Source organism: Ambystoma mexicanum, chromosome 8, assembly GCF_040938575.1.
Source record: "Ambystoma mexicanum isolate Mex_15411 chromosome 8, UKY_AmexF1_1, whole genome shotgun sequence".
NCBI lineage: Eukaryota > Metazoa > Chordata > Amphibia > Caudata > Ambystomatidae > Ambystoma > Ambystoma mexicanum.
The window spans coordinates 1,431,088,873-1,431,106,682 of NC_090929.1; the positions used below are offsets into that span (position 1 = coordinate 1,431,088,873).

The 17,810-nt window shown below is 50.4% G+C and overlaps 1 protein-coding gene across 1 annotated transcript in view; it reads left to right on the forward strand.

Moving 5' to 3' along the window:
• Window positions 1–17,810, forward strand: part of RRP12 (ribosomal RNA processing 12 homolog) — a 1,372,062-nt gene that overhangs the window by 568,150 nt on the left and 786,102 nt on the right. Inside the window, exons 18-19 of the mRNA XM_069611582.1 lie at window positions 10,101–10,255; window positions 16,897–16,964. Coding sequence (XP_069467683.1) covers window positions 10,101–10,255; window positions 16,897–16,964 — 223 coding nt within the window. The remainder of the gene's footprint in view (window positions 1–10,100; window positions 10,256–16,896; window positions 16,965–17,810) is intronic.

Genomic DNA, 17,810 nt, shown 5'->3' on the forward strand with positions numbered 1-17,810 from the left:
ATGTATGAATGTCTGCTATATAGGATGTTTTTTATAAAATGAACTAATTAAAGATTTTTTACAATTTATAACAAAATAAAATGAATATTTGATGTAATATCCTTTTCCTTATTCTTCAGTTGTTCTCGTGTTTCCGGCACCATCACCTGTTTCATATGTATTGCTCAGCCTCTTGGCTTTGCCATGTGTTGCACATCTTATGTCAATCTTTGGCCTTGCCACACTGTACCCATTCATATAGTTCGCATTGTGGTGGTCTTATTGATTTCCCACTTTTCTGTCGCACTCTTTCACACTTGCACTCTTTCTCATAGGTTGTTTTCAGATGGGCATTTTTTCTTTTGGCTTTCATTAGCTAACCACTTTGCCCACAAAGTTTCATTCAACTCTGTGTTCAATATGCTTAATTTAACTTTGCTTCACGTTTTCATTTAGTTCGATATTCAGTTTTGCTTCATACAGCACTTTGTTACTCGTGCGTAGCCCCTATGAGTGCCCCGGCTTCAAGTACCATTCCCCTGCGCTCACTGGTCCTCTGCGTCCCTCTGGCAGATCTGCTGCTTCGCGGCTGGTCTCTGCAAGCCCCACTTGCACTCTGGGTGTTTCCCAGCACACGCTGACAGCTCTGCTCTTCTTTCCCGGACACACATGTCTTCCTTTTCCCGCAGACCCTGCTGCTTTCTCCCAATCAAGGAGGCTCCCGCACCTTTAGCAGTGGAACGTCCACCTCGCTCTGGGCTCCACAGGTCTTTTGGGACTTCAGCTGGCTTCCTCTCAGGTCCCACCGTGGCCACCTCCTCTTCGAAAAGGGTCCCCTGTTGGGCTCTGTCAAACAGGACTCCAAGTTGCTCGTTGTTGCTTCTTTGGTCTCCTTTTATACACTTGACAGGTTGCAGGTGTAAGCTCCCAATTGTACTTGTCTGACCATAGTTAAAGGGACATGCCTGACCTTCACAGTACTTGGCTGGCATCTTCCTTATCCCAGTACTAGAGTGGTGAAAGGTGTTACTAGTGTTCATTACTCCTAGTAACCTACGCTCATTGGTAAAGTTTGGGAAAATGAGGGGAGATGTTGTACAATTGCCTATAAAGGATGGGGGAGGCTTAGATTTGTCTTCAATGGGAAAGGGGGGGTACTGTGTCTTGCCTGTGTACCCCACTGCCATTCCCCAAGGACCCTCCACCCAGCTGATCCTCCCTTGCTTTCCCAGCCCGAGGGCCGGGATCTAAAAGTGAAGGCCTTTCCTTGGCCACCTGAGAAGAGGATCTAGGTGAGGCAGGGGGGATGGGGGGGGGGCGGATTTAGTAGGAGTGAGGATACTCTCGGGTTTCTCAGAACACTTAAACAAGAGTGACTTTCAAGTCTGTTTAATAAGGAAAAAATAAAGAGTGCTGCAGTTGAGAGAAAACCAAATCAATAAGACCTCAAAAGGTCAAGAGAGAAGGAAAGGTGAAAGAGCACACTAATTGAACTTGCTGACTGGATAAAAGTGATAACCAAGAACTACCTAAAAATATGTTTCTAACTGAATCTGCTGAGAAAGCAGCCCACAGGAGAAGGGAGTCATTCTCCTGTGCCTTTTAGTTGTGTTAGTGGTAGGGTCAGGCCATATTAGCTTTTGGACAATAGACTGACTTTTCTTTTGGACAAGCACCCTAGTTAGTTTTGCTAGGTAGGGAACCCTATAGGTTATAGCTGGGGTAAGTTAGGCGTTTTTCTATTTGCATTAAATAAAAATCAGTTCAATATGGAAGTCCGAGTTGGTCTCCTCCTTCTGACCCACCGCACCTGCCAGCCAATACTGCAAGCAGGGTTTTCCACCAATGCCTCGTCTGCAGCCTCTCTCTCGCCTAGCCATTCCCTTACTGTGGCTACTATCTATCGGCCACCTGGTCAGGTTTCTTCTTTCCTCTCTGAGTGGGTGGACCTCTCCTCCTCACTCCTAGCCTCAACCACTAAACTCCTCCTCCTCGGAGACTTCAACTTCGACCTGGATGCCTCCTGTCCCCCCTCTGAACTCTTTCGCGACCTCTGCAACTTCCTCTCCCTCACTATTCTCCCCTCTGGCGTGACAACTTTCTCCTCTCCTCCCACCTCCACCTCCGTCACTGCCACCCACCTTCTCGGTCACCCGACCCTTGAAGCGTGTGTCAGTTGAGGCTTTTGCTGCCACCTTCTCGCCTCCTCCCAACCACCCCCCCACCCACCGGCTGACTCACCCTGACACAGCCCTCTCCACTCTGCTATATCTGATACTTGGCCCAAAGCCAAGTGCAGCTCCTGGTACGACTCAGACCTCGTCAGCCTAAAACGTAAGTGCAGGGTTGCCGAGTGGAAATGCCGTGCTTCAAGTTGATCCTCTGACAAACTGGCCTGCTGCAAAGGCAATACCGGCTCTCTGTCCTCACCAAGAAGAGAGCTCATATCCAAGCCCGCGTCTCTGCGGCATCTAACAACTCGGCTGAACTCTTTAAAATCTGCAAGGAACTGGCCAATCCTGCCGCAGTCTATCTCTCCTGTCCCTTCCCAGGCCCTCTGTACAGCATTGGCCTCACTTCATTTCTAAAACTCAGGACATCCTGTCCTCAATCTCCTCCTCTCACCCCCCTCCTGCTATTCCCTGCTCTTCCTCTGGCCCTTCTGCAGCCACCTCTCCTCCCTCCTTCTCTACCTTTTCCCTTTTCTCTCCAGACAAGGTTTCTAGACAAGTCCGATCTATGAAAGTCTCGTCGAAACAGGTTCACCCCTGTTCCTCCAAAACTATTAAGGATCACATCGACTTCCTAGCTCCTGCCCTGGTGGATTTCTGAAATCACTCCTTCGCCACTGGAGTCTTCCCTTCCCCCCCTGAAGCACTCCCGTTTGCACCCTCTTCTTAAGATACCCTCTACTGACCACTCCTGCCCGGCTAACTATCGCCCAATCTCCATAACTCCCTTCCTGGGCAAGCTCCTGGAGAAACTGGCCATCTCCCAACTCAATCTCCATGCTGAATCTGTTGGTTGTCTTCATGACCATCAGTCTGGCTTCAGAGCTGCCAGAAGCACGGAAACTGCTCTCCTGATCATACGTGAGGACCTCTCCAACCTCGATTCTAACACCCCTTCCGGTCTTATCCTGCTTGATCTCTCTTCTGCCTTTGACACTGTCAATCATGCCATCCTGCTCAACCGTCTCCGTGACAACCTGGGTATCCCTGGTCTGGCTCTGGCTTGGCTGACTTCTTTTCTCTCCGACCGACCCTCTCACGTCCAACTTGGGTCCTTCCTCTCCGACATCTTTTTCTCTACCTGTGGTGTCCCCCAGGGATCTAACCTCTCTCCCTGGCTGTTCAACCAATACCTGGCACTCCTTGCCCACCGCATCGCCACTCTGTCCCAACTTTCAGTGCTATGCGGATGACACCCAGCTCATTTTCAGGCTTCCCTTGGCTGCCTCCTCTCCTTCCCTCATCTCTGACTGTCTGCCTGCCGTCCAGGATTGGTGTGCCGTCAACAACCTCAGCCTTAATGCCAGTAAAACTGAGATTCTACTCATCGGCACACCCACTCCCTCCTTCCCTGGAGCTCTCTTGCCGGCCTCTCTTGGCCCTCCTCCCACTCCCACCTGCAGGGCAAAAAACCTTGGTCATCTTCGACTCTGCACTCTCCTTCTCCCCTCACATCTCTGACGTCTCTAAGAGGTCACACTACCAGCTGCACCTCCTTGGAGGTATTTTTCCTTTCCTATTTCCCCCCCCCCCCAGAAGCTCACTGTCTCCAGAGCCATGGTCCTCTCCAAGCTGGACTACTGTAACAGCCTCTATCTAAATCTTCCTGCCTCCACTCTCCACCCTCTGCAACTTATACAGAACAGGACTGCAAGACTTGTCCTTGGCCTCAAGCCCAGGGATCGTATCTCTCCTGGACTGAAATCTCTGCAGTGGCTGCGAGGATTACATTTAAAACCCTCTGCATTCTACACAAGGCCTTCTGGGGCCGATATACCTTCAACTCTCTTCCTAAATACCTTCCTTCTCGAGCTCTTCGCTCATCTGCCTCCAACTCCCTCGGGGTCAGTCGCTTCTCCAAGCAACGAGTTGGTGGCAGATCACCTTTTGGCAGGGGCCTCTCTCTGGAACAGCCTTCCTGCCTCCCTGAAACTCGAGGAGAAACACCTCAAAACCTTCATCTTTGCTTCTTTCTCTCCTCCCCTCACTTGCTGAACTCTGGACCAAAATTGCACTGGTTACCTGGCCACCCTTCTGATCTTTGGCCCAGGCCCTGTCAACTGCCCACCTGCACTGCCTCCCTGGAAATTCCTGCACTTGGGGACTATTTTTCTGTATCCCTTCTGTCCCCTTTCCAGCACTTTGTCCGCACTTCCTTGCACTTGCCTGTTTTTTGTGTTTATTTATCTTATTTATTCCACTTCCCATGTACTGCACTTTCTCCTCTCCCTTTCCCCCCCTTGCACTCTTCCTTCCCCCCCCTTCCCACGCACTTTCGCGATCTGAATGACACCTGGCCTAGTAAGATAGTTGTCTGTACTCCCTTTGTTACCACCCCCTTGCCTCGTCGCACCTTGAAACACTTGTGTATAGGCGTGTTATAAATGCCATATATCAGCAACCAACAGAACAGGGTGAGGAGTCTGGCTAGAAAAGCAGTGCCAGCGGATTCTGAACTGGTCTCTCAGGGACAAGTTCCATGTACTTCTCTACAGACGCTGCTTAATGAAGAGGAACTGTATCCCAAAGGAGGAGTTGGTGCCTGGGTGAAGGTGTCTGGACTACCCTGGAGCACTGCCTGACTGGAAGCTGCCTGAAAAGCAGCTGTAAACTGATTGACCCATGGGGAGAAGTAGAGATCCCCTGTATCCCCACTAAGTCTGAAAGGGCAGAAGAGCTGACCTGCTTGAGAAGCCTGAGAAAAAGACTGCGGAAACTGATTAACCGAGGGAGAAGGGGTACCCCTACAGCCAGAAAGATGACCCGCCTGTGAAGCCTACAAAGGGGCAAAGGAAAAACCTTGCTAAGATCCTGATAACCCACGACAGAAGCAGCCCCCCACCCCCGAGAGGTAGAGGGTCAAAAGCAAGGATCCCCTGAAGAGATGGGGAAACTATCCACGTCCCCAGAGGATGTGAAGGTCAAAAGGAGCGAAGGAAGGGAAAGAAGATACTCCTGAAGGAAAGGGGAGTCCCGCAGAGAGAGATTGGGGTGAACCACTTGAAGCACTGAGGGGCAGAACCAAAGCACAGGAACCAGAAGATCCCTTGCCAAAGAGGTCCTTGTTAGGTTAGTATTTCATTTATATGCCAAATCACCTTCACAGGTGAGACGCCCAGCACTTTTTGCTGGACTTGTGTATTCCTTTTCTATGTTCCTGAGTGAGTGGGAACCTTTTTCCACACTCGGGGTGACTATAGCCAAACACAAGAGGTGATGGCTGGAAGGTTTACTATTAATCCTAACCTCTGGCATTGCTCTGGGCAACCCTCCAGACCTTTGTGCTTCACCTGCCAAGCCATTACAGAAGGGGAAAGACCATATGCAATTTAGACATGTAAAAGTAACCAAAACTGGGTGATACAAATGTATGTTTCCCAGTACTGATGGTCTGAAGGGTGTTTGGTAAGAATTAGTGCAGTCCAATTGGTGTGCGACTACACAAGACTTATCTTGGTATTAGGTAACCCACCTTTTAATATAGGCATTTACTACACAAGTTGGTAGTGTGACTGAACAGCCAGGCTTATCTTAAGAGGGGTAAAATGAGCTGTAGAGTTGTACACTCAAATCAGTAAATGCTGGTGTCCAAATAAACACTTAGTTATATAATGTATTTATACACAGATATTTAAAGCATTCTTTGAAAAGCAGTAACTTTAATCCCAAGTTAGGATTCAATTCGACAAGTGAACAGTAAAGCAGGTGAGTAATTCATTCATGTGTTACACATGTTCCAGCACCCAGAGGTGACGTCATTTGAGGTCAGTTTAACACTTATTTTGTATCACCTTTGCATCATTGAGTTAAGGAGGGAAAGGTTTGGGTTAGATCTGAACAGACTTATAATCTATAAAAGCAGTTAGATTCTCCCAAAGGGATGCAGGCAGTATTTTATCCTAGCATCAAGTGTTCAACAATTAAAACCTGTAAGGGAACAAGCACTGCCAAAGCCAATGGGTTCAGAAGGAGGCCTTTAGGGAGTCAGGCCAGCCAAAGTCAATGGGCAAAGTCGGAGTTCTGATGCAATTCTTATAATTAATTTTCTTAAATAGTGTTCAAAAAGAAATCGCAGCAACTCAAGAGTCACCTTCAAGAAAGCACAGGCTGAAAGACCAGTGCAAGTGGAGGTTAACCCAGAGTAGGGTTACATAGCACTCTCAAGGTAGGAAGCACCCCAAATGCAAAAGGATAATATACCCCAAGCCCCCACAGTACCTTTTGAACTGAAGTTGTTACAGCTGGATGCCTTCTGGATGCTCTGCAGCAGACCCTTGTTCCTGGTCCTTGGTCGTGGTGACGAAATGGAGGACATCTGGTGGGCTCCTGCAGCAGTTCTTGAGAGAGAGACTCGGCACCAATGGATTTCCATCGATTCAGCGGCTTTGTGGTTTTTGTGCCTTTTTCTCAATGCCAAAGAGAGAACAGCTCTGGTTAGAAGTTCCTTGATCCCTCGGTCCTGGACTCTGGTGAGGGGACTCTGGATGCGGATTTCCTATTTCTGTAGGGATCTCTGGATCCCCACGAAGTTTTGGCCGGATTCGCACTTTGGAATACTTTGTTCTCACAGGTGATCGAGGTACCCCGGGTATTGACATTCTGCTGCCTTGGAAAGTCACAGCAAGTCGGGGGCTGCGCCAAAATAGTTTGTCTTGAGGCTAGTTGCTTCCACCAGCCTAGAGGAGGAAGTCGTCCCGTACAGGTCTTCCCTGTTTATTCGAAAACTGGGTCAGCACCGCTGCAGGGCTTAACTGGGTACTATGCGGTCCAACAGGGAGCTGCTGGCGTCTTCTCTCATCTTCTGCTTCATATATTGTCCTCCAGTGAGTCCCAAAAACGTCGCTTTTTTATGTAAGTTCCAAGTCGTTCACAGCCCTAGGCTTTCAATCACACAGCAGCCATCCAATTGGAACTGGTTTCACTCGAGCACGCCTAGAGACAAAGGACACTGAAGTTTCAGCCCCCACCCTCACTTCCTGCTTTTCTAGACACACTGGAGCCTGGGTGGGCTTCAGGGCTGAAGGCCACCAAAGGCAAAACACACAAAGGACTCAAACCTGAGAGTAAAATCCCAGAAGAAACTAACAAATGGTGAAAAAAGACCAGGGCCATTTTTTGAAAAATTGTCACACTTGGGTGCAACACTGCAGCTGAGCTATCAGTCTGCAGATACGTGTCATCAGTTAGTAAAACAAAAAACACTGCCACCAGCCATTCAAGTGACTTAGTGTAACCGAATGGTACATGAGGTATGGGTTAAAGGAGTTACTATGTAACCCTCCAGCACTCCACATAGGGTGTTGTGTGCTGGACCAACAAAGCACAGGCTAGTAGACGGGGCTCATCTTACTATTCTTGGGAACAGTAGTGCACCCAAGAAAATGTAGTTAAGCGTTAAGAGAAGTCCAGGGGACTTCTCAGTGGCACTGCACAAAAGGTGCTGTCCCCCAATGCAAAAGCAGATGCCTATGGAGTTTACCAGGCTCCACACAACAGTAAGGAACATAGAAAATCATAGTCGGGAAAACACATGAGTGGAAAAAAAAATCCCACTTACTGGAGTAAAAATGAAAAAGCCCTGAGTCCAGCAAAAGAGCTGGGGGTCTCTAAAATTAAAGGGAATTGGCACAGAAATGATAAATTCTCCCCAACAAAGTGACTGATCAGTTTCCCCCTGAAGAGGGATCGGGAAGCCTGCCTTCCTGAATTCCAATCCCCAGACGACAAAGGCACCAGCTGCAGAATATATGAATAAATCCTCATAAATCAGAGCTACAAGGTCAAATTCGTGGTCTCTGAACACGTGACACTGCCGAAGCAGACAGTGATCGATGGTGGGAAAGCGAGCCGCTCCAAGCTGAAAACAAGCACAGACAGCGATGTTTGTTGCAACGTCTGAGGCAAATTCTCATGAGCGAAATGTGGTACACACAAGTTACAATGCAGACACATCCATTCCCATCACCCTGAAGAGGTGCGAAGCATGCTGTGAGCTAGTTCAAGTCCCAGGCCTGGGAGCGACAGCACTGACCAATCAGTTTAGTATCCAGGGGTGCATGGAAGGGGGACACAGGCCAATGATGAGACCATTTCTCTGCAACAATGTGGAAGATAAACGTCATGGGGATGGGACAGGCCAGCCACCTTACATGCTAGGGCCTGTAGAATAACATCTATAATGTCCTATATAGGTAATGGAATACTCAATACCCAATCAGTTGGGCCGATCGGTTTTCTGGAGCAGGGCCCAAGTTGTGACGAAGTGCTGACTACATTTGGGAGTAAAACCAGCCTGGGAGCTGAGTGAGATGTGCATGAATATTTTCTCTTCTGTGCTGATCCCTGTTTATTTTGTTTGTAATAAACGGCAGTTTGAACTTGCTGTTGACCGAGTCCTCTGTGTATCCCGGGGGAGGGTGTTGGGCCAGGCAAGTCAGCAGACTTCAAGTGTCCCTCTGGCATACCTGGGGTCCGTCCCCAACACCTAATAACAAAATGAGCAAATGGCCAGGGGAGTGAAGCAGGAGGCTTCACTTCCCTGTTAAGTCAGGACAGGTTCAGAAAAGAAAAGGTTTGGGGGTACACAAAATATGGAGCGAAGTTGCCAAACGAGAGAGCTTTCCTAACCTAGGCAGCACAGCTGTGCTTGTAATAAAGCTGTCTAAATACTGTTTTGCGAGCGTCCTATTTTCGATGGCAAACTGTTTGTATGTGGTGTTTTGCCAAGCTTTTGTGTTCATATATTCCTTTCACTTTTCTTTTTTATTAAGATGTATCATATAATACGTGTATTACTTTGAGAGCAGTTTATTGCATTGCATGTATTATATATAACATGTTAATTTTTTTTACTGTATCTTTTATATTCAGCGCATATGTGCTTAAGGTTGTAATTTCTTAACAAAATGCACAATTAAAAATATTCATTGTAATTTAAAACAAATGCTGGATCTCCATATTCTAAGCCTAGCTGCTCAGCCTTGATCTCAAGTGGGCGTTGGGTTCGAAATGTATTGGAACCAAGGCATCTTCCTGGTATTGGCCACTTTGGGAGTCGCAAGGGCTTCCAAGGAGGCAGTAACGTTTGTTTTGATTTCTGAGAGGTCTGGATGAGGCTCACTAGAGAATTTTGAATCTCACAAAAGCGTAGGCAAAAGTTTCGCTGAAGAATGTCCCGAACGTGGACTTTTGAGCAAAAAACAACTTTACAAACTTCTTCCTGTAAATTAATTATGGTAATTTTTACATTGAGTGCTCCATCAAGGTAGCACAGTTGTGGGTAATAAATGTTTGACGTTGAGCAAGGCACTGTTTTGCTTTTTTATATGTTCTTCAGCCATCGGTTTTTGTTCTGTCCAACCCTGTATTTTGAATGTGAAATGTTGTAGTACAGAAGGAGCAACATGTGAAAAGAATGGATTATGTACAAACTGTATAGTGTCTAATTAGTATTTAGTTTTGTGATCATGTGTCCACTTCCTTGTTATGACAATTATCTAAATCAATTTCTGCTTTAGAAATTTGTTGCATGGATTGAGTCTCTAGATCAGGTGTCTGCAACCTTTGGCTCTCCTGATTTTTTTGGACTGCATCTCCCATCACCCACAAATGCATAGTAGATGGTGGTGGATCATGGGATTTGTAGTTCAAAACAACTGAAGAGGCGAAGGTTGCAGACCTGTGGTCTGTTGGTTTGAGGCAATGATTCCAGGAGTAGGCAGGAGATTATTTTAGGAAAGCTTGAATTGCCGCTGCACCTGCTTTTCAGTTAACCCAAATCTGAGATTAGTGTTCATTCCAACCTTAAATGTATGACTGCACATAGTAAAACTGAACATGGTTTTCCTTCACTTGCTGCTCGTCTAATTCTGTTGTGTACATTTGTTATAGAAGCGGACCGCATAGAAGTGGGAAAATTTGCCAAGAATTTTTTGCCAATTTTGTTCAATGTATACAGCCAGCAGCCTGCTTTTGGGGAAAGCATCACTTACAGGATGCCAGTATTGGACACCATTAAAACCTATTTGACTATCACAGATCAGCAGGTGGGTGCAGCATAGCGTTAAATGCTAGAATGTCTGTGTAACGGGCTTATTTTGCTCTTTTGTCTTTGCACATTGCCTTTGTTTTCATTGCACACAGCACTTGTCTTTTCAGTATAAATAACTATATGCACTCTGACATTGATCTGTTAGACTGTTACCTCTAGACACGTATGACATTGGGCTGTATGTTTGCAGGAATTTTTAAAAATAAGTTGATTTGAGCTTTTGCAACTGCTTCCAGTGCATTATTGGGGCAAATTGTACAGCTGTGTTGTTGTAAATGTTTTTTTTTCCGGTGATAAGGGACAATAATAAGGTGGTCGTTTTCTGTCTGTTGATGAAAGTTAAGACTGCTTCTCCAGCATGGGGTCTGGCATGGATTCACATGCTCATGAATATTCCCCGTTGTCAGGCTGGGAATCCTCGGTAAAGAAAAAAATCAGTATCAGTTTCGTTTCTGATCTGTCTTTCTTAGTAGTAACCAATCACTGATCTCTGGGTCATACTGCCCCCAGCCAATGACTGCCCTCTCCCTAAGCCCCGCCTCTGGCAGCCACCCTCAGATTTTTACCACACGCTCAAGTGTTGGGAGTCCTCGTGTTTAGCTCTCAAGTTTTTTACTTCGTTTTCACGCTTTTTCAGGAGAATTTCTCATTTTTTCGGTTTAATCAAGCCTCAAGCTGCACCGTTTCTACTTCCGATAACGGGGACCCGTTTCGGAATTCTTCTTAGCCCTTCAAGGGTGAAGTTTTCGTCGAGTTTACACTTCTTGGAGGATTCCGGAAGATCTGCGGCCTAACTCAACGGACATGGCCGAGGACCAGGGGAGCTCGACGCCCGGATTCAAGCTGTTCAGGAACTGCCCTGGATGCGGATTATATAACGTTTTAAAGGAGGATGAGCATTCGCAATGTCTCTACTGCCTCCATGGGGACAAGACGCACGTGGAGAAGGACTGTGCGTTCTGCAAGAACCTTTCGGAACGGACCAAACAAGATCGTCGTTCCCGCCTCTCCACCTGGCTGGAGAAGGGCACAGCAGGTGAGAAGGCGAAAAAGTCTGAGCGGGCTTCTAAGTCCTTTGAGGGCGCCCCGGTGACGGGGGGCCCAACAGAAGGCCAAGCACCGCGAGTCCGGGAGTGCCGAAAGGTCGGCTCTTCGGTTGCCAAGCAGGACGCTACTTCCCCGGCACGTTCGACCACGAGCCAGCGCTCTGGTTCGGGGAAGAGGAAGTCCGAGAACCCGGGTAGGCCGCTGGAGCGGACCCAGTCGATCTCGAAGGGGGAGCGAGGCGCTGACCCCACTCCCCCCCCCCCCCCCCCCCCCCCTTAACCCCCCCAAGGTGAAGGCCCAGGTCGCACCTAAGGTGGTGAGGGCTTTGATCCACCCGGCTAAGGCCTCTGCCAAAGTGGTCGCTGCGACCTTGGAGGAGCCGGCTGAGAGACTACGCCAATCGAAACAGCCTCTAGGCCCAGAGTATCCCTGCTGCCGCGGAGGGAATCCTCTTTCCAGCCCATCGCTAAGACCCCCGTGAAAGCCCCGGCTGAAAAAGAGGGGGGGGGGGCCGGTGGCCATTACAGACTCAATCAGCCTTTGAGGAGGAACTGGTGGAGACTGAGAAAGACCTCAACGAAAGGTCCATAGGCCTCAACGAAAGGTCCATAGGCCTCAACGAAAGGTCCATAGGCCTCAACGAGAGGTTCGATCCCAGGGGACGGTCCCTGCTGACGTGATCGAAGATAGCAACGACGAACAGGGCCCAGTGGTGCGGCCATCCCGTCCTTCGCGGCCATTGCCCGAGCCCCAGGATAGCTCGGCGGCCATGTTGTTGCCAATCCAATCCTTATGTACCGAGATAAGGACGAGATTACCATGCACCCCGACGGAGGAGCCGGAACCAGGCCCGTCGGGAAGCCCTCCGAACAAGCGGAGGAGAGTCCACAGCGCGCCGCCCTTCGTGCCTGCGAGACCGGTGGACCCCTCATCCCCCTCGCCGGACCCTAGAGAGGATACGGCGACGGGGACGGACGATGACGGCGGCGATGACACAGCGGACATCCTATTGTCACCCCACCCCCCCCGCGGGCGTCCCCAGCCGACGAGGTTGGCTCTTTCCACGCCATGATAACCAGGGCATCCAGCTCTTCCAGCTCTGCCCTGAAGAACAGAAAAAGGAGGGGTTTCTGTACCAACGGCGAGAGGCTAAGAGGAAGACGGTCCTCGCGGTGCCTTTACTCGACGACATCTGGGATGAGGGGCTTGCTGTCCTCAAGAACCCTGCCACGACACCCGCCAAGAGGGACAGGTACGAGAAGAAGTACAGAGTCACCGATGCCGCCCCCTTGTGCCTCAGGGCCCAGCCCACGCTGGACTCGGTCGTCTCGGCAGCGGCTAAGAAGGCAGCGGGCCCGGCGGCTTCAACTTCCACTTCCCCGCCAGACAGCGAGGGCAAGAAGTTGGACTCTATGGGACGACGAGTCATCTCGTCAGCGACGACGATTAAGGCGGCCAATGCCTTAGCAATCGTGGCCCGCTACGACGGAGAGCTCTGGTTCAAGATAGGTCCCCTGCTAGATTTCCTGCCTGATGACAAAAGGGCGGAGGCCCTAGAAATTCTGCAGGAGGGCGAGGTGGTGTCGGATCACGCCATAACGGTGGCAACAGACATTGCCGATACCGGATCTCGCCAACTGGGCAACGGAGTTTGCCTCCGACGACAAGGATGGCTCAAGGCGACAGACTTTCGCCAGGACGTCCAGACCAGAGTGTTGGACATGCCGTTCAACGGCAACAACCTTTTTGGTAAGGTGGTGGATGAGTCTCTACAGGCCATCAAGACTGACTCGGAGACGGCCCGGGCCCTTGGGGTGCTTCAGCAGGGACGGCCCTTTCGGAGCCCCGGAGGCAGACAGGGTGCCTCCAAAGGATCCAGTGATGGCTCCTCCACTTACCGCCAGGCGGCCCGCTCCTCTTCCCAGGAGGCCTACAGAGGTTGCGGCAAGCAAGGGGGTCCCCGCCGTCGTCGCCAAGGAGGCCAAGGCGGCAAGGCCGCTTCCAAGCAAGACTGACCCGGCCGGGTTGTCGGGCCCCCACCGAAGCACCCCGGTGGGAGGCCGGCTGACAAAGTTCGTCAGTGTGGGAGTCCATCTCCACCGATCGTTGGGTGCTGGACACCCTGGCCAACGGGCACTCGCATTCCTCCCGTGGCCAGGAAGGAGAATCACGTCCCTCAACTGCTGTTGGAAGTAAAAGCGATGCTCAAGAAAGGTGCCATGGAGCTCGTCCCCAGGAGGCTCTGGAGCTCCGGAGTGTATTCAAGGTACTTCCTCATCTGAATGAAGACAGGCGGGTGGCGCCCCATGCTGGACCTGCGTCGGTTAAACAAATACATCAAGGCGCAGAAATTCAGGATGATCACCCTCCAGCACGTGCTGGGACAGCTGGAGGAAGGCGACTTCCTATCGTCGTTGGACCTGGAGGATGCTTACTTCCACATCCCCATTCTAAAAAGGCACAGGAAGTTCCCAGGTTCGTGGTTCAGGGACACCACTACCAATTCAGAGCCCTACCGTTCGGATTAAAGTCGGCACCCAGGGTTTTCACCAAGTGCCTGGCACCAGTGGCGGCGCGGCTGCGCCTGCAGGGGATCCACGTCTACCCCTACCTTGACGACTGGCTAATCCGGGCAAGGTCAAGGGAACTCTCCGTTGATCATACAGCGAGGACCGTCTGGTTGCTCACGGAGCTGAGGTTCGCCATCAACTACCCCAAATCCCACCTGGTTCCATTGTAAGTAGCACTGTTTTTGGGAGCGAAGCTTGATACAGTGGAGCAATTGGCCTCCCCTTCAGAGGAGAGGACCAAGACCATCCTGGGCAAGGTGCAGCGTCTGTTAGCCACGGACGTGGCCAGGGTGAGGTCCATAAAGTCCCTTCTCAGGGATGATGTCCTCATGCATCTACCTTGTGCCCCTTTGCAGACTTCGGATGCGTCCGCTACAGGAGTTCCTCGACGCCGGCTGGTTTCAGGCGAGGGGCTGTTTCGAGGAAAGGATCCCTCTCGACGAGGAGTTCCGTCAGGCGATCCTATTGTGGGGCACCCGGGCTCACCTCACTAAGGCACGGACTTTCAAACCCCAGCGTTTCAGGAGACTGTGACTACGGAAGCCTCTCTGGAGGGTTGGGGGCCCACACCGGAGATCTCCACGCAAGAGGCCTTTGGCTCCCGGAGGAGAGGTCTCTTCACATCAACATCTTGGAGCTCCGAGCAGTCTTCTGGGTGCTCAAGTCGTTCCTCCCGTCCCTCAAGGACAAAGTGGTGAGGATCTTCACCGACAACACCACCACGATGTTCTACATACGGAAGCAGGGGGGCACCAGATCCCCAGCCCTATCCAAGGAGGCCCAGGATCTGTGGCACTGGGCCGTCGCCCAGGGGATGTTTCTGGTTCCCTTCCACCTGGCAGGAATAAAAAACACCATCGCCGGCTTGCTCAGCAGGGAGCTGCGCTCGTGCCATGAGTGGGAACTGCGCCAGGATCAAGTGGATTGACTCTTCCAACCATGGGGCAAACCCCAGATCGACCTGTTCGCCACGGCGACGAACTCCAAGTGCCAGAGGTTCGCCAGCAGGTTCCCACAGCCGAGGAGCATCGACAATGCTTTCTCGTTCCCTTGGGATGGCCTGTTTCTATACGCGTTCCCTCCATTGCCGTTGCTGCTCCGCCTCATCAACCAGCTCAAGAAGTCCAGGTGCGGGATGATCCTCGTCGTACCAGCGTGGCCGAGGCAGATCTGGTTCCCGGACCTTCTGGACTTGTCAACGTCCCCGCCAGTCAGGCTGCCGGCGGACGCAGATCTTCTCTCCAGAGAAGGAGGCGCCGTTTTCCACCACGACCCACAGTCGCTGAACTTGCAGGCCTGGCTCCTGCAGCACTAGAGTTTGGAGGGTACGATATCCCGGCTGATTGCAGAGAAGTTCTTGCAAAGGCCAGGGCGTCCTCAACTCTCGTGTTACAGTCATAAATGGAAGAGGTTCTCTGTCTGGTGCTGTGCACAGAAGATTAACCCTCTGCGAATTACGGCCCCTCAAGTGCTGCCGTACCTGCTGTCACTGGCCAAGGCTGGACTGGCTCACGCCTCCATAAAAATGCATCTGGCTTCCATCTCCCGATATACCAGGACGACGTTACGGGCGTCCTTGTGGTCTCATCGCCTGGTGAAGGAATTTATGAAGGGACTATTCCGATCATTCCTGCCGGTGAAGGCTTCTGCCCCGGCATGGGAGCTTAATGTGGTGCTGACCAGGCTCATGGGAGCCCCATTCGAGCCTATGCATTGGGCGCCTTTGAAGTTCCGGTCATGGAAGATAGCGTTCCTCGTGGTCATCACCTCTGCACGACGAGTGGGAGAGATTCAGGCCCTATCTTGCAAGCCTCCATACTTGACTTTTCATGACACGAGGGTGGTGCTGAGGACGCACCCCTCCTTCATGCCCAAGGTGCCGTCGGACTTCCACCTCAACGAGCCCTTGGTGTTGCCAGTTTTCTTCCCGTCGCCTTCGACGCCGGCCGAGAGGACTTTGCACTCGCTGGATGTAGCTAGAACGATGAAGTTCTACGTGGACCGCACAAAGAGTTTTCGGAAGATGTCACAACTGTTTGTGAACTTTGGGTCTGTGAATCAAGGGAAGGCTCCCTCGAAGACTTCCATTTCCAGATGGCTCTCCGGCTGCATCATGCATTGTCACCGGTTGGCAAACCGACCGCTGCCCGGCCTGTCCCAGAGCCCATTCGACCAGAGCGATCGCTGCTACCACGGCGTTCCTGTATGGTGTGCCCCTCCTGGACATCTGCAGGGCTGGTACGTGGAGGTCGACACACACCTTCACAAGATTCTACTGCGTCGATCGGGACTCCATTGAGGAGTCCAGGGTCAGCCAAGCAGTGCTGTGCAACCTGTTCGCTTAAGGTGAGCCTGGTGAGGAGGTACGAGATGCTTAATGTTGAGTTGTTGTATTGCTTAATGTTGAGCCTGTTGCCACCTCCCGTGGTTGTGCATGTGTATACTGCTATGTATTCTTTTATTCATGAGCATATGAATCCATGCCAGACCCCATGCTGGAGAAGGGACAAGTTACTTACCTGTAACTGTTGTTCTCCAGCATGGGTCTGGCATGGATTCGCATGCGAACCCTCCCACCTACCCCTCTGTGGCTCTTCACTTGGTCATACGGCCACTTGGCGTGAAACCAAATCTGAGGATGGCTGCCAGGGACAGGGTTTAGGGAGAGGGCAGTCATTGGCTGGGGCAGTATGTCCCAGAGATCAGCGATTGGTTACTAAGAAAGACAGATCAGAAACAAAACTGATACTGATTTTTTTCTTTATCGAGGATTCCCAGCCTGACAACGGGGACTATTCATGAGCATGTGAATCCATGCCAGACCCATGCTGGAGAACAACAGTTACAGGTAAGTAACTTGTTCCTTGTCTGAGACATGTTTTGCTTGGTTTTTGGGGGCACTTGGCTAGAATTACCCAGGACCTGTATGTAGAAATGTAGGAACAAGGTATTAGCGGATTTTACAACTTCTCAATTTCCATTTTTATTTTTTCAAATGTATCCTCTGTTTAATTTGTAGATGGCTGGAACCTTCTTGTCAAAAGCCAGTGAGAAACTGACGGATCTAGAGAGTTCAGAGTTTACCAGGTAACCCCATCTTCTTGGTAAATGAAATGCTTGCATCGTAGGTGGATAATCGGCTGTAGAGAATATTACCACTAAGCTATATTATTTTTAATACCACCATTTTCAGTGTACAACTTTAATAACTGCGGTCGTAGTGTTGTGCTGAGTGGCAAACCCAAACAAATGCAAATTTATTTTCTCTTACGAGCCAAGTTGTCCATGATCTTTGCAGGTTTGCATGATCAAGGATGTTCTGGATCAGATGTGAGACTTGGTTCCAGTGTCTGGATGCAAGACTGGTGAACGCATATACTTTGTGGCGTGATCTGTTGATGGGGTTTCCCAATTAAGAATGAGGGAAGTACAAAGCCCTGATCTGCCTCTCTAGTGCAATTTGTCTGTAGTTTTTGACATATCCCTTTCAGGTTTTTCGACTAACTGGTTGGTTCCAGTGTAAGCCCTACTCGGAAGCTCAACCTTGCATGTGCCATAGAGGGACAACAATTCTTGGAGCCCAGTTACACAATGAATGTTGCTAGTTCCTGTGCAAATTTACTTGCACAGCTGACTGGGGCTCCACAAGTTACTGGTAGCTGCCTAATCCTTGTATGAACTTTTTAATGACACTTGTGAAATAGATTTGATCTTTGGAAGGCGATGCACTGCGCACTGGGCCACAGGTACAAGGGTATTGACTGTTTGCAGCCGGTGAATGCCACAGCTCATCCTGGGATGGCCCGAAATGCAGGCCGACTTCTGACTGGTTGGTCCCACCAGTCTAGCGGAGGAAGTTGTTCGCATTGGAACTTCCCTGATGCTTGCAAAAGAGGGCTGGAGCAGCAGCAGTGACTCGGATAGCTCTGGCGG